Below are 16,984 nucleotides of genomic sequence, written 5' to 3' on the forward strand. Positions count from 1 at the left end.
CAACACTGTATATATATATATATATATATATATATAACACACACACACACACACATACACACATTCATTTATAATGTGTAAGAAAAATATTACCTGTCACATTACAGAGACAACACATTTTTCTAAAATTAAATTGTCTTTTATATGGTCACTGCACTAAAGTCAAACTAAATCAATGCAATATTAATCTGACAAAATTTACTTCCAACCACTAATAAAATATTGTTAGATGCATAAATCTTGCATATAAAAAATGAAAAATAATAAACATAAATCTGATGTATAAAAAATTGATTAGATATATTTATTTCTTACAATTAATAATAGAGATGTAAATTATTACATTATAATTAATACATTATAATAAAATAAATAATACATTATTAAAATAAAATGAAAAACAGCAAAATATCAAATTCAGTAAATGCATGAAAAATATTATTAAATATATTTTATTAATATCTTGTGAACTTAATACATTTTGCAAAGTTTTGTTTTCGCTTAAATTTTTTGCAGCCCCCAAACACCCCAATTTGAACCCTTTGCTCTAAAACATTATAAACAATGAATTGCATGACCAAATTTAAAGGGGTCATATGATGCGATTTCAGGTTTTCCTTTCTCTTTGGAGTGTTACAAGCTCTTGGTGCATAAAGAAGATCTGTAAAGTTGCAAAGACTAAAGTCTCAAATCCAAAGAGATATTCTTTATAAAAGTTAAAGAGTCAACCACACCTACCTAAAACGGCTCGTTCTAACACGCCCTTTAAAATGAAATGGGTGGAATTTTTATTTTTATAATAAAACAGACATTTTAAGTCATTTATAAAACTATAGTAATCATAAAAATATGACAATAATAATGATTAATTATTATTATTGTATATTTTGTGTATTATTATTTTTACAGACATTTGCCTTTCTTTTTATTATATTTAATTATTGCATAGAAACTATTAAACGAATGTTATTAAATTATAAATAAATTTAAAAAACGGTAGCAATATTAACTGATTATTTTTATTATTATTAGCTATTTTTTTTTTACACTTTCGCTTATTAGCTTTTTTGTTTACTTTTGCCTCTGATTATTAATAATAATCATAATATGTTAAATCATTATATTAAATTATAATATAAAATGTAATCATTTGAATCTTGCATTTATTTGACTGTCTGTAAGAATACTGTATGCGGTATATATGTATTTGTGTACTTACCTCACAGTAAAATCTGTCTCCTCCCACTGAAGCTTAGCCAAGGGGCTTCCCTCTTTCAAGACCCCGAGCAGAGTCGCCCGTCGACCGCTGGGTTTGTGCAGACAGGTCCCTCCAGCACGGAGACCGCTGTCCACACCTCCGATCAGGGCCATGACGGGCCAGACTTCAGTGCACAACACACTGAGCTGGCCGTCAGAGAGCCCCGCTGGGCCAGAGAGGTGGTCTGTCGATGTCCCGACATCTGCCCAAGCAGAGCCCCTCTCACATTTCTCATCGAACTCCTTACTGGCATGACCTGCTGGCAGAGGACGAAATATATTAACCCTTAGAACACAACTGGCATAGTAACCGATTACAAAAAGCCTTTTCTAAAAAGTAATTAATGGGAAAATTTCTATATTATATACACTCCTGGAAACAAGACGAGTAATCAACATTTTAAAGTCTAGAAAAATATGTTTTAAAAGTTTCTAAATGTATTTAGAATACATTTTTGTATACATTTAGTTTTTTACATTTACATTTATTCATTTAGCAGACATTAAGTCTGCTAGTTTTTTATTTTTATTTTAAACACCTAGTTTTTATTTCTAGCTTTTATCTATTGTAGCATTTCTATAGCATAGTAAAGCTAACAGACAAGGTCTAAAACATTTCCAAAATGATTCATTGCAATGATGCCACACAAATATATAGACTATATATGTGACCCTGGACCACAAAACCAGTCATAAGGGTCCATTTTTCGAAATTGAGATTAATATAGCATATGAAAGCTGAATAAATAAGCTTTCCATTGATGTATGGTTTGTTAGGATAGGACCATATTTGGCCGAGATACAACTATTTGAAAATCTGGAAACTGAGGGTGCAAAAAAATCAAAATATTGAGAAAATCGCCTTTAAAGTGGTCCAAATTAAGTTCTTAGCAATGCATATTACGAATCAAAAATTAAGTTTTGATATATTTACGCTAGGAAATTTACAAAATATCTTCATGGAACATGATCTTTACTTAATATCCTAATGATTTTTGGCATAAAAGAAAATTAAATAATTTTGACTCATACAATGTATTTTTGGCTATTGCTACAAATTTACCCCAGCAACTTAAGACTGGTTTTGTGCTCCAGGGTCACATATAATATGTATATTTTAGCAGACAAGTTAACTGACCTATCTTGCCTTGTCCCTCTCTCATGAGAGGGTTGATGAGCTGTAGTTTGTTCAGCATGTGCTGGTTGATATTTTGAACCCAGTCATCGTTCACGTACAGTCGTCTTAGCAGCTGAATGGTGGACTCCAGCAGAACTGTGGCCCTTGGGCTGCACAAGGGCTCCCCTGGCAGAAGATCGCTAGGCATTCCACGCATCTGCAAGTCACATAGCGCCACCTACAGGCCAGTCGAAGAACAGGAGGGTTTTGAAAGTTTAATTATAATATATGATATAATTATAAAGTTAAAAATTTAACAAACAAAAGTGGTGTAGAGGTTTATGAGGCTGGCCTTTTCTCCTGGGTTGCTGCTGTAGAAAAGAACACAGGGGTAGAGCTCTGTGGCATCCACTCCTTCAAACGCTAGCTTGGGCTCCTACACATACATAAAAACAACTTAAACACCTCATATTTCATCTTACCCCATATATTTCTATTTTACGTTCATTACTGTTTTTGCATTATTATTTTATTTTTTGAAAATTATTTTCCATGTGAATAGAGCTTGAATTTAACCTATTATATTTTCTAAAATTTTGTTTGCAATGCATTTCACATTGTCGCATTGTGCATAACTTCATAATTATATTTTATACAGAATATTCAGCAAGAAATAATGTAATACAGGACTTTATCTAAGTTGTTTGGATTTTATTGAAGTTTTAAAAGTATTAATTTTCTTAGAATTAACATAAAATATATATGTTTTCCAACCAATGCAACTCATGTTATGCAAGCTGAAAATAAAAAAATTAAAAGTTTTCACCATTTTTTTTTAGGTTTTTACAAGAAAAACCTTTTTCCTTCAAAATAATGCGCACAGAAGCACTGCACACAATTATTAAAAAGTCTATTAAATCTATCATACTCTTTTAATTTGGATTTAATTCCAACTTTAAATGTTCTACTAGCTTATAAATCAAGCAATACTTTTTGACAGTAATTATAATCCATATATTATTGTACTTTAAATAAGTAATGTTATGTTCAAAACAAAAGCTCCAAAGCTTGTTAAATAATATTTTTTTCCTCCAATATCATAATTTTTATATGAAGCCTAAAGTAACTTTGTCTATGAAATACAGTTATAGGGATATAGGCACATTTAAAATAGACAAATCACAGATTTAAACTATGAATTTGTTGCATTAAATGTGTCAGCCTAAAATAGTAATCACTTTGCCAAAATAAAATAAAATAAAATAAAATAATAAAATAAAATAAAATAAAATAAAATAAAATAAAATAAAATAAAGAATCGTTCACAGAAACAAATTAAAACCAGTAGGTGTAACAGGAAAATAATTCAAACTAAGGACATAAACACACTGACCCTGTTGTTTTTGGAGAAAGAGATTGTTCTGGCCTCCATGTCTAGGATGCAGGTGATGGTGTCGCCCTGGGTGAAGGAGGGCAGAGCTCGGCCCAGCTCTCCTCCATGATACAGGCTACCGCTGTAGGCCCGGTACAGCCACATGTCTGTGGTGGTCCGGTGGTTGTAGTCCCGGATGGGCCATCGGGACACTCCAATACATGTCCCTTCATTTCCTCTGTTCTCCTTAGTGATATAAAACTAAGAGATGGAGACAAAAAACATTAGAATGCAGACCCTGTAAAAGACAAGGGACACCAGTGACTGTATTTTCTATTGTTACCTTCCAGATGAAGAATCCAGATGTGATGGCAGTGGTGGCCAAACCGTACCCTTTTCCCCCCGATCCATGAGAGAGTACATTCCCGCTCTCCAGAGAACAACAGATCAGTTTATGAGGGTCGAAAGAGAAATCACCAATAGGAATACATTCATCTTCACTTCCGCTGTCCTGGGGGACACACAAGCACATATAAAACAATCTAAAATGCATGGACACAAATACGATAGGGTAAAATCTGTACAATGAACAGACAGAGGTGTGCTTAAATACCCTATTTGAGTTCTCCAAAGTTCTCTCTTTTTCGAAGTTTTTCCTCAGGGCCAAAGGTTCCTCCCACATGTATGTGGACAAAAGGCTAAATAATTGATCAACAATCTGAAAACAAAAATGACATGGTAAACTCTTAAGTCAGAATCAATCAACCACCAATCATTTAGTGTCAGGTGCACAGCATTGATAAAAAACAAAACAAAAAAAAACACTTCTTTTCTCACCTGTTTCATGACAACAGGGTCTGAACAGACAGGGAGAAGAGCTTCTAGAATATGGAAGGCCAGCAGCTTCGTCCGCAGGTTGTGAAAGCGTGGATTTCCAGAGTTGCATTTGTACGAGATAATTGTCATCAGTGGATCAATCCACTTGACAAATGCGGAGACTCTTTTGGCGACCCTTAGAGACAAAATGCGTCTTAGGAAGACTAGAAAGTCAGCAAGCTGGGACTCCACAACCCTGCTGCTACGAACTACATCTGCACCTAAAATAAAACAAAAAAAGTATAATATAAAATAATTCAGAATAGAATAGAATTCATAATATAACAGTAAACAGTAAAATATATAATTTAATTTATTATTATTACGATTAAATGTAAATTACAAAATAGTCCATTAGAAATTAAGCTAATATTATTTATTATTTTACTTTTATTTTACCTACTCATATTATTAAGCATGCTAAATAAATAAATAAATAAACAATGTAAAATTAAAGTAATTAGTTAACAAATATATATATAAAAAAAATGTAAATATGCAATGACAAAATAATAAGATTACATTTAATATTTATGACTAGTGTTATATAAAATATATATAAAAACACTGAATCTTGTGTTGAAATGACTGACTTTCTTGTTTGGAAGTTTCTTCCTGGATGTGCTCTGTGGAATCCCTCTCTAGCACCTCCTGCTGGTGGACTGCATGTAACAATCCCTGCAGCTGCTCGCTCATTACATCCATGAGAGCCTGGGACACTTCCAATGGCAAGGCCTCTTCACAGGAACTGGAGAAACACACACACAGTTTTCTTTAACTGCAGATGTACAACATAGATTGTCTGCAGCCAGGTACTGTTGCTGTTATTGGCAGAGGGGATGTTTGTGGATACCAAAACATCCATATGAAATTATGTTTTGAACTTTCCTTACTATGCAAAACTGTTACATTAAAGCAATATTATGATGTAGTGTAAGGATAAAAGAAACTCAGATACTTTGATCTCCTGAGAAACAAACAATACACTGGCATCTTTAAGACACCCCACAGAGGGGTGGTGCAGGAAACGCCTCTCTCACATATGCATCAGTTCCTTTTCATCTCCTCCCTCCGTTTAATTCACTCAGAATGGTCAAGAATATAATGTTCTATATGAATGCAAATAAGATTTACAGTCATGTTTGGTTTCATTTGAATAGTGTCAGGGTGAGTGGTACAATGGTCTTAATCTTACTAACTGGATACCTTCCTTGGGCCATGTGCGCGGACCTTACAGTAGCAAGAAGAATGCTTTGAGCACGATTATCTAAGGCATCAGTTTTCAAAATGTGAGGTTTTAAGAGCATATCTTGGGAGGCGTTTTCTCGTTCTGTATCTAATTATCAAGTTTATAATCTCACCTGGCCGCTATGGCGAGTATCTGCAGGAGTCTGGCAGTGGCCACCTTCACCGCCCCACCGAGCTGCATGTGACCGGACATGGAGGCGGCCAGCCAGCGCTGGTTCACCAGCACACAGGTGTTATCAGTCAGAGTGGACAAGAACTCCAGGACGCCACATTTAATTATCACCACCAGATCCACTGGCTGATAGTGGAAGTTCAGAGCAAAGACTGTAGCTAACAGCAGGTGCTGATAAGAGCCTGAAATGAGACAAATCTATGGTAAATCACTACTTACTTAAACTGGCATATTATTAGAGTACTTGGACTATGCCAAACTATAAAATAGAGTCAAAATTTTAACCACAAAGCAATATCACAAATTAATGTCTATTTAAATTAGTGGGTAATGATAATATTACAGAAAAAAAATCTGTTTTAAATGGTCAAATAAAAATAACATTTAATTAAAAGATAAAATAAACATCACTAATAATACTATTTCCCCTTGTTTATCCAACTAAGATATGAAAAGTGCATGCGCATAGTACAGTAGGCATTGTATAAAGTCTATAATTTTATTAACATTAAAATGCACTGTAAAGTACAAAATGGTTCATTTAAATTTACTTATTATTTACCCTGTTTTATATTAGCTGCTCATTATTAATAAAAAATAAAATAATAAAGTCAAATTATATTAGTAAAACATTTCAGTTATAAAATATTCAGTTTAAATGTAAATATCAGTACTATTTTCATTATTTGTATTATGTGCATTTACATAATTAATATAAAAAGTATTAAAAAAATTAAGTATTTATAAAAAACTAAAAATGGCCAAAAAAATAAACATTTATAAAAAAAATTAATACTTTTTTTGTGCATTTAGACCAATGCTACATGCTCGAGTAAGAAGCGTTACCCACCAGCCTGTTCTCTCTCTAGTGCCACTTTCTGTCTGAACACACGCACCAGTTGCTGGTACAGCGTGTGAGCTGCAGACTGTAACTCCCTCTGAACACTGATGGGAGCCGACTGAGTCCCAGCCTAGACACAAACCAACATTTCAAACATCATACTTCAATGAGAATATAGGCCTAATCTATAAGGGAGATGTTCAGGTCAAGAAAAAAAAAATCATGCATGAAATTTGGAAAAATTTGTGATTTGCATTTGAGGAAATGTCATTATCAGTGTGTCTTACGGTGTAATGGTGAATCTTGTTGTTAGGTGCCGCTAGACTGCCGGTGATCGGGGCTCCCAGACCAAAGCAGCCAGAGAGGAACTGCAGCTGCACTGACTGCAAGAGGCCTGGAAAACGAGGAGGCGCTAGAGAGCTAACACTCTTTTCCTCCATCTCTGACAGGAAAGAGGAAATCTGACACAAGGCCTCCAAACGAACCTGGAAGGAGGGTATGAAAACAACTGCGATGTCTCTACATCTAGTTATTGAAAGTAAAATGGATCTGCAATGGATTTCCCACCTGAGCTCTTTGGTGTTGCTGTGCCATGGCTATGGTGATGGCTTTGGGATCCACATGTGCACCTCCATCTTTGTCCACCAGAGAAGAGGTTTGAAGGAGGCTCCCACACAGGAAATGGAAGACCTGGCCCAGGATGGGTGTGCCACCTCCGCCTGGGCACAGCATAGTAGTGGGACTGATGCACTGTCGCAGTCGCTCCCAGGCATCTTTCATGATGCCCAAAGAACAGAGTGGAAGGCCTTGCAAGAAACAAGGCTGATTAGCTCAGAGGTGTGATATTTAAGCTAACTAAAACTGATGATTACAGTTTATGTGAAAGAAGAGAGAGACAAAAATGCAATGCGAGTTATCAGACATGCGAGATCAGATTAGATGTGTGGGATCAGATGTGTGACATAAGACCTCAGAAATCAGATTAGAGATCACATGAGATTAGGCAAGCAAGATAAAGCAGGTGTGAGATCAGACATGAGAGATCAGATATGTGAGAACAGACAGGTGAAATGTAAGAGATGAATTATTTGATATATGTGAATTCAGACATGTAAGATGTGAGAAATCAGAAATGAGAGATCATACATCACATCAGATACGTCAAAGATCTGACATGCCAGATCAGACTGGTAAAAGATAAGTTGCAACAAATCCAATATGTGTGAGATGAGATCAGATATGTAAGCTATTTGAAATCAGATGTGAGAATTCATACATGTAAGATCAAATATGTGAGATCAGTTATGTTAGATCAGACATGTGAGATGAGGAACACATGAGGAATTAGAAACAGAAGATCAGACAGGTGATATCAGACATGAAAAAACAGTTTCATCAAAGAACTGAACTGTGATATCAGACAGGTAAAAAACAAATCAAAGATGCAAAATACCCACTATGTGTGAGATCAGATATTAAATATGTAAGATATGTGAGATCAGACGCAAGGAATCTTACAGATGAGATCAGTTCAGTTCAATGAGATGTGAGATGACAATAAATATTAGAAACGTGAGATCAGACAGTTGATATCAGACATGTGAAAGATCAGATATGTTAAAGATCTGACATGCAATATCAGACAGGTTAAAGATCAAAGATGAAACAAATCCAGTATGTGTGAGATCAGATATGTAAGATATCTGAGATCAGATGTGAGAAATCATACGTGAGATCAGATATGTAAGAGATCAGTTTTGTTAGCCGAGACATATGAGATGACACAGAAAATAGAAATGTGAGATCCGACAATTGATATCAGACGTGAAAAATCAGATTTTTTAAAGATCTGACATGCAATATCAGACAGTTAAAGATCAGAGATGCAACAAATCTACAGCGGGTAAAATAAGTATTGAACACGTCACCATTTTTCTCAGTAAATATATTTCTAAAGGTGCTGTTGACAAAATTTTCACCAGATGTCGTAACAACCTAAGCAATCCATACATATAAAGAAAACAAAACAAATAAGTTCAGACATTAAGTTCTGTGTAATAAAGTGGAATGACACAGGGAATAAATATTGAACACATGAAGAAAGCGAGGTGCAAAAAGGCATGGAAAGTCAAGACACCAGCAGAAATCTATCAGTAATTAGAAAGCAATCCTGCCCCTTGTCAGTGGAAATTACTTTTAGCTGGTTTAGTCCCAACTGATGGCCTATAAAAAGGTGTCTTATTACCAACGTGTCACACGAGAAACATTTCATGATGGGTAAAAGCAAAGAGCTCTCTCAAGACCTTCGCAACCTTATTGTTGCAAAACATACTGATGGCATTGGTTACAGAAGGATTTCTATACTTCTGAATGTTCCAGAGAGCCAAGGACCACTTGTGGAGAGCTTCAGAAAGATCTGGAATTAGCAGGTACAATTGATTCAAAGAAAACAGTAAGTAATGCACTCAACCGCCGTGGCCTGTATACACGCTCACCATGCAATACTGCATTGCTGAAGAAAAAGCATGCTGAAGCTCATTTAAAGTTTGCTGCAGAACATTTAGACAAGCCTGTGAAATACTGGGAGAATATAGTCTGGTCAGATGAGACAAAAAGTGTACTCTTTGGATGCCATTATACACACCATAGCTGTGTCCCAATTCGTAGGCTACAGCCTACGGAGGAGACGAAAATAAGAACTAAAGATCAGAGTTCATAGAAGAGGCCCACAGAACTTTCGAGAGTTGAAGACTCTGTGGAAGAATGGGCCAAAATCACACCTGAGCAATGCATGCGACTAGTTTCTCCATACAGGAGGCGTCTTGAAGCTGTCATTACCTACAAAGGCTTTTGTACGAAGTATTAAATAAATTTCAGTAAGCGTGTTCAATACTTTTCCCCTGGGTCATTCCATTTTATTACACAGAACTTAATTTCTGAACTTATTTGTTTTATTTTCTTTGTATGTATGGATTACTTGGGTTGTTACCGACTTCTGGTGAAAATTTCATGTCAACAGCACCTTTAGAAATATATTTACTGAGAATAATGGTGACGTGTTCAACACTTATTTTACCCACTGTATGTGTGAGATCAGATATGTAAGATATCTGAGATCAGATATATGCGAAATCATCCGTGAGATCAGACGTGAGATATCAGTTATGTTAGCCGAGACATATGAGATGACACAATTTCTGAACTTATTTGTTTTATTTTCTTTGTATGTATGGATTACTTGGGTTGTTACCGACTTCTGGTGAAAATTTCATGTCAACAGCACCTTTAGAAATATATTTACTGAGAATAATGGTGACGTGTTCAACACTTATTTTACCCACACTTATTTTATGTGTGAGATCAGATATGTAAGATATCTGAGATCAGATATGTGAGAAATCATCCGTGAGATCAGACGTGAGATATCAGTTATGTTAGCCGAGACATATGAGATGACACATTAGAAATTAGAAACATGAGATCAGACAGTTGATATCAGACATGTGAAAAACCTGACATGTTAAAGATCTGACATGCAATATCAGAGGGGTAAAAGATTTAAGATGCAACAAATCTACTATGTGTGAGATCAGATAAGATACCTGAGATCAGATGTGAGAAATCATGCGTGAGATGAGATATGTAAGAGATCAGTTATGTTAGATGACATATGCGAGATGAGACACATGAGAAATTAGAAACTACAGATGAGTGAGATCAGACAGGCGATATCAGTCATGTTAGAGATGAAACATGCAATAGATCCAATATGTGTGAGATCAGACATATGAGATCAAACTTATAATAAAATAATATGCTACTTCATACACCACTCACCAATTTTATTTTTGAATGACCCTGAGGAGCTTTTAGATTCATCTGGTGTCTGTGACAAAACAGATTACAAATAACAAAATCAAGAGATGAATTCATTGATATTAAACTAGGGGGAACATGAGAAACATAAATACCTCTCTCTCACTGAATCTTCTCTCAGAAGACTGTAACTCCATCTTTGATCCTAACGCCTCATAGTAGAGTGGAGATCTATGTAGTGAAAGAGATTTATCACTTTCAGATTGTTTCACACCCACACATGCAAATGTTTGTAATTGCACACAACACAAACCTGGCCAAGCTGCTCTCAGTGGGCGTCTGTGACGACACACTCTCCTCCTGCCAAGCAGCTCGGACCCCCAGCAGCAGGAAAAGGCAGCGTGAGACCAGCAGGTGGCAGGCTGCTGGGAAGGACAGGCCCTGGTCGGTGATGCTGTGGTGGTCCCAGGGACGCTGGGGGGGCTCCCTGTCTGGCGTCCCAGGGCTCTCAGTGCTGCTGGGTAACGTGCTAGTGCCAGACGACTCGTACACAGTCTCGTTCTGTTGGAGCTGCATGGCCTCACGGGTGGCCAGGAAACACTGCAGCACCTCTGCGGGGAGGAGGACACAACCAAATATTTCACAATTACACAATACAACACCAGAGGGAGTATTTTAGAGACAATAGTGTCACATGAATCCCAAAAATGATCAGGGTTGTTACTGTTAATTAAAACTTAAACCTTTCTGCCTGCTGCTGCGACTGCGCGCAGAGCAAAAGGTCGTCCAAATAGGCTGATACTCTTGACTCCCGCTTGACGCAGCAGTGTCAGAGCAGCCTCTACACATTTGCTGAAAGTTCTCGGTGCGAGAGACAAACCGAACGCAATCCTTTGATACTCGTAAGCTCTGCCCTGATAAGCAAACCTGAGAAATTTCCTGTGTGCAGGAAATATTTCTATATGGAAGTAAGCGTCCTTGAGATCTATCGATGTGAACCAATCTCCTTGACGCACTACTTGTGATAACGTTCGTAAGTTGAGCATTTTGAACCTGTATTTCCTGAGGTGTTTGTTCAGGGCCCGCAAATCTAAAATAGGGCGGAGACCCCCACCTTTTTTGGGAATCCCAAAGTACCGGGAGTAAAACCCTTGCTGGCTTTCTTCTCACGGCACCGTTCTTATCACTCCTTTGTTCAAGAGAGAAGATATTTCTTCCTCTAAAACCTGCACCGATTCCCCCTGTGCTGTTGACATAACCACTCCTTTGAAACTCGGTGGTTTTACAGCAAATCTGTGCAGCCAAAGACAGAACAGTTAGCATGTTTTGCTCAAACTTTCGCCATGGCATTAGAGCTGGTACACCGTTGTCGCTTGCGAAAACACAATGACGGCGCTGTGGGTGTATTACATTTACAGATTAAGGTTCGGTAATATTATAATGAGATCCCTTTGCCAAGTCACCAAGGGAGCGAAATCAGACGCGCTCGTTTTCTCAGACGCTTGCAGAAAAAGGCTTACCGAAACAAAGTTACTGGGTTAATCTTTTTCACGTTTCCTTGATTGGTAGATGCACCGTGGACCTGATTATAGCACTTAAAACCTGGAAAAGTCAGATTTTCATGATATGTCACCTTTAAATCATTAAAACATTTTCATTACTTGAAATAAAATATAACAATTAAAAGGAATAAGAACTGTTGCCTTGGCAAAATAAGTTTAAGTACCAAAATAACTAAAAAAAATAACTAAAAAAACTATATAGTTTTTTTTTTTTTATGTATACTACATAATTTAAAAAAACAAAAAAATTTAATGAAAACCGAAAATATAAAATTAAAATCAAATTCAAAATATTAAAAAACCCATAATAGTGTATCAGTGATATTAAAATTACACTGACCATGATAAATCTATTGATAGCATGCAATCTTAAATGTTTATACATAAGACAATAGGTGTCTCAAGATGTCTTTTTAAAAGTTGAACTATTTAGAACAATGACAAAACAGCAAAGTCCTGACAAAAACCTAGTGCATGTTCTTATAAAAACACAAATCAAAAACTTTGCAAATGTCCTGTGACACAATGTTTTTACATATATTTTAATACAAGTTAAGAGAGTAAGTGAAGCATTCAATTAAAGGATATAAATGATTTTAAGTATTTAATCCCAGAACTGTAGCCCCCAAAAAGTTGGTTAGACACCACAACACTAAGATTGTTAAACAGACCTCATTCTGAGACAAAGAAACCTCTGGTATATATTTCAACAGAAGCACACACTTGCTCTGTGAGGGAAGAACACAGAAAGCAGTGTGTTTACCCGGCAGGTACATACTGCTGATGCTGGGCGTTTCCTCCTCTAAGGGATCATCCTGGTTGTGTTCAGCTGTATGGGGCTTCAGGCTGCTGGGATCTGTGTCTCTTCCTGTCTGCTCTCCAGAACTGCCCGCTTCCTGCCTCTCCTCACTGGGGCTCTGAGAGCCCAATGAAGCCTGGACACGATGAAACACAGAGTAACAGTGATAATGTTGGTTAATGTTACTTTGTCCCTGGTTAGTGTGCATCAGCATTAAGAAATTGGGAGGTAGGGAAAGTCATTATATTATATTGCAGAAGGTTGATCTGGATATTCATGACTGTCAATTCATATTCACTAAACTCTCACAAATGAGTCATTATGGCTGAGGAATTTATCATGTGAGATTTCTCACAGTACAGAGAGAGACAGGCACTGACACTTTAATATTCACATACAGAGTCATTCTTTAAATAGAGCATATATTCGTTAAGTCTGGGTCAACTAATTAAAGAGTTCATTACACTATGGCAGAAGGGAGACGTGGGAAGACAAAGGTGTTCAAGAGATCTAGGTAAAGAGAGAGAGAATGAGGGCGAGGTGTGGATCTCACTCACTTATCCTGCCAGTAGGCTTCATGAAGGCCGGCATGTTTGAGTAGAGCGGCCAAACTACAGCGACACGCCGTCTCTAACAGAGAGTCTCCCACTGATCCACTATTGTCCCAATCTGCATAAAAACACACATGTGAAGGTCAATACTTAGACAGGTACATGATGATCGTTCACAGTTCTTGTGGTGCAAATAAAATCAGGTAATTCTGCCAATAGTTATAGGTATAGATTTGTATAGGCAGATTCCACATTCCAGCTACGAATGAGGGATCTATGTATTATTCTATGGTCATAGGAACTATGAAAATTTTCCTCTGGTGCAAAACCCACTTTTCTAAGTATCTGGTACCAAAAAAGTATGTAAATAAATGTCTTGCAATATTTTTTACCTTCTTTTCATATTCTACACACTTAAACAAATCCTGCCCCTCTCTTACCTCGACTCGCCGCATACTCCTTCATCTTCCTCCAGAGGGCACTGGCAGGTTCTCGCAGTGAGCCAAGAGCGAGTTCCACTAACGTTGTGTTCTCTTCCGACAGCAGCAGCTCGGCTAGTCTCACGTCTCCACAACCCATGAACACGGCCTCAGTCAGCCAACCCATTGCCCAGTCTATAGGATAACATACACAGAGTATTTATTTTTCTGTATTTATGTGTGTTTATAACACACAACATAAACAATAAGCTGTTGCCTCCTGGTGGCAGGTCATTACCCAGCTGTTCAAAGTCTATCTCCAGCCCATTTCTCAGGAGCGGGTTACACAGCCAGAACTCTGCTGTCTTCTCCTGAATGGAAGGGGGTGGGCCCTGAAGCATACCTCCCAGGCATCGGCCAATGGCAAGAGCAACAGACCTCTCCAGGTCTAGTAGCCACGCCCAGTCTTCTGACTCTGGCACTGTGATTGGCTCAGAGATTTCAGATGCTTCTGCAATAGAAAGTACATTTAGATTTACATTTAGTCATTTAGCAGACGCTTTTATACAAAGCGACTTTCAAATGAGGACAATAGAAGCAATCAAAACCAACAAAAGAGCAATTATATGCAAGTGCTATGACAAGTCTCGGTTAGCCTAGTAAAAGTAGGAGTTTGCAATTGGCAGTACTGTGTCTATCTTGATGATCTATCATTTGTTAATGATTAAGTTGTTTTTGTACCGTTTAAATGTCAAACAATGCATTAAGGTATTCGGAACGTTTTCCAAGAATGACAGAAATACATAATTCTGGTCCTTACCATCTGAGGTTCCTTCCAGCTCCATGTCCTCCAGGTGCGCAGTGTTGGGCAAGTAACAGTTGAGCTCATTGAGATGTTCAAGCAGAGTGAGCAGGTGAGGAAGGAGGGGTTTGACCACAGCCAATGGCAGCAGGAGCAGAGAGTACATCACCTGACACAGCAGACTCCCCGCCACCGAACCAAACAGCACAGCTATAGAGAAACACATATAACTCAATACACTGGGTCTGGTTGGATCACAGGCTGGCTACCATGATTGGAGGAATGGAAGGCAAGATAAATGGATGGAATAACAGATGGACGGAGGGATAGACGGAGGGATGAACGGATGGATGGATGGATGGATGGATGGATGACTACATAAATGAATGATAGAATTGATGAACAAAAGGATGGATGGACAAATAGCTGGACAAGTGAATAACTCTGTAAATGTATGGATGGATGGACTGATAGATGGATGGATGGATGGCTACGTAAATAGAGGGATGGATAAACAGAAGGATGGATGGATGGACAAATGGATAATTACATAAATGAATGGATGGACTAATAGATGAATGGACGGATGGCTACGTAAATAGATGGAGGGACAGATAGAGAGATGGATGGACTAATGGATCGATGGATGGATGAACGGGAGACTACATAAATGGATGGAGGGATGGATGAACAGAGGGATGGATCAATGGACAAATAGCTGGACAAATGGATAACCACATAATGGATGAATGGATGAATGGCTATATAAATAGATGGATGGAGAAATGGATGGACTAATGGATGGATGGATGAATGAGAGACTATAAATGGATGGAGTGATTGATGAACAGAAGGATGGATAGATGAACAAATAGCTGGACAAATGGATAATACTACATGGATGGATGGACAGATGGACGGACGGATAGATTGATTATGAATGGCTACATGGATGGATAGATGGATGGATGGATGAATGGGAGACTACATAAACTGATGGAGGGATGGTTGAACAGAAGGATGGATGGACAAATAGCTGGACAAATGGATAACCACATAAATGGATGAATGGTTACATAGATGGTTGGAGAAATGGATGGACTAATGGATGGATGGATGGACGTATGGATGGGAGACTATATAAATGGATGGAGGGATTGATGAACAGAAGGATGGATAGATGAACAAATAGCTGGACAAATGGATAATACTACATGGATGGATGGATGGATGGATGGATAAATAGATTGACAGATGGGGATGGATTGATGATGATAGATGGATGGATGAATGATGGTTAAATGGACAAAGGGATAGATGGATGGATAAACTGATGAATGGGGACAGAGAGATGGATGATGGCTACATAAATAGACAAAGGTATACAGTAGATGGAGGGATGGACAGAAGGGTACTTTAAAGGAGGGATAGGTGGTCAGAAGGTTGGATCGATGGATGAACAAATAGACAGAAAATGGACAACTATATAAATGGATGTATGGATGGAGAGATGGAAGGATGGATGTAATGATGGATTGATAGGGATCATATGCATGGCCGAATTACTGCATGGACGCATGGATGGCTGCATACATGGATGGGTGGGTTGAAAAATGAACAGCTAGATGGATGGATGGATAAATGAAGGGAGTGACAGACAGATGGCTGGATGCATGGATGGTTAGTTGGATGGATGGATGGCACATAATGTGTGTTCTTACTGTGTAGTTTCTTGATGACGTGTTTGTCCAGTGTGCTCTCCTCCAGCAGAATGGTGGATCTCCTGAAGGTCTCGGCTGCGTAAGGCAGCAGCAGGCACAGGTGCTTATGGAGCAGCACCACGCTACTGTCATCCTACACAACAAGCAAACACTTATTATGCAGAACGCCTCTGGGTTCTGGAACAAGAATTTTTGACTAAACATGCTCACACAACAGTATTTTATTGCTTAAAACTACAATGCAAAACCACTGCAACTGGCAGCCTGTGGGAGCTATCATATGGAGTGGGTTTTAACAGGAAATGTGTCATTGTTGTACCTCAGCGCCTGTGTGGATGTAGCAGTGAGCCAGCAGGTGTCTGTGAAGGGCTGACAGCAGGTGGTGGAAGTGTGATGGAGCCTCCGTCTGTTTCTGGGACTGACTGAACCGC

The 16,984-nt window shown here is 37.9% G+C and overlaps 1 protein-coding gene across 1 annotated transcript in view; it reads right to left on the reverse strand.

Annotated features, from left to right (window-relative positions):
- The window catches only part of LOC107662710 (probable E3 ubiquitin-protein ligase HERC1), a 78,104-nt gene that overhangs the window by 38,559 nt on the left and 22,561 nt on the right, over positions 1 to 16,984 (reverse strand). Inside the window, 23 exon segments of the mRNA XM_016452784.1 lie at positions 1,220 to 1,517; positions 2,396 to 2,612; positions 2,697 to 2,810; positions 3,768 to 4,007; positions 4,090 to 4,257; positions 4,360 to 4,464; positions 4,584 to 4,843; positions 5,216 to 5,370; positions 5,984 to 6,224; positions 6,893 to 7,013; positions 7,171 to 7,368; positions 7,451 to 7,689; positions 10,721 to 10,769; positions 10,855 to 10,930; positions 11,013 to 11,310; positions 13,025 to 13,105; positions 13,108 to 13,196; positions 13,618 to 13,729; positions 14,052 to 14,225; positions 14,329 to 14,541; positions 14,851 to 15,042; positions 16,554 to 16,686; positions 16,873 to 16,984. The exon segment at positions 16,873 to 16,984 is cut by the window's right edge and continues 1 nt beyond it. Of these exon segments, the coding sequence (XP_016308270.1) occupies positions 1,220 to 1,517; positions 2,396 to 2,612; positions 2,697 to 2,810; positions 3,768 to 4,007; positions 4,090 to 4,257; positions 4,360 to 4,464; positions 4,584 to 4,843; positions 5,216 to 5,370; positions 5,984 to 6,224; positions 6,893 to 7,013; positions 7,171 to 7,368; positions 7,451 to 7,689; positions 10,721 to 10,769; positions 10,855 to 10,930; positions 11,013 to 11,310; positions 13,025 to 13,105; positions 13,108 to 13,196; positions 13,618 to 13,729; positions 14,052 to 14,225; positions 14,329 to 14,541; positions 14,851 to 15,042; positions 16,554 to 16,686; positions 16,873 to 16,984 (3,885 nt within the window).

Source organism: Sinocyclocheilus anshuiensis, unplaced genomic scaffold (assembly GCF_001515605.1).
Source record: "Sinocyclocheilus anshuiensis isolate Anshui unplaced genomic scaffold, SAMN03320099.WGS_v1.1 scaffold457, whole genome shotgun sequence".
Classification (NCBI taxonomy): Eukaryota; Metazoa; Chordata; class Actinopteri; order Cypriniformes; family Cyprinidae; genus Sinocyclocheilus; species Sinocyclocheilus anshuiensis.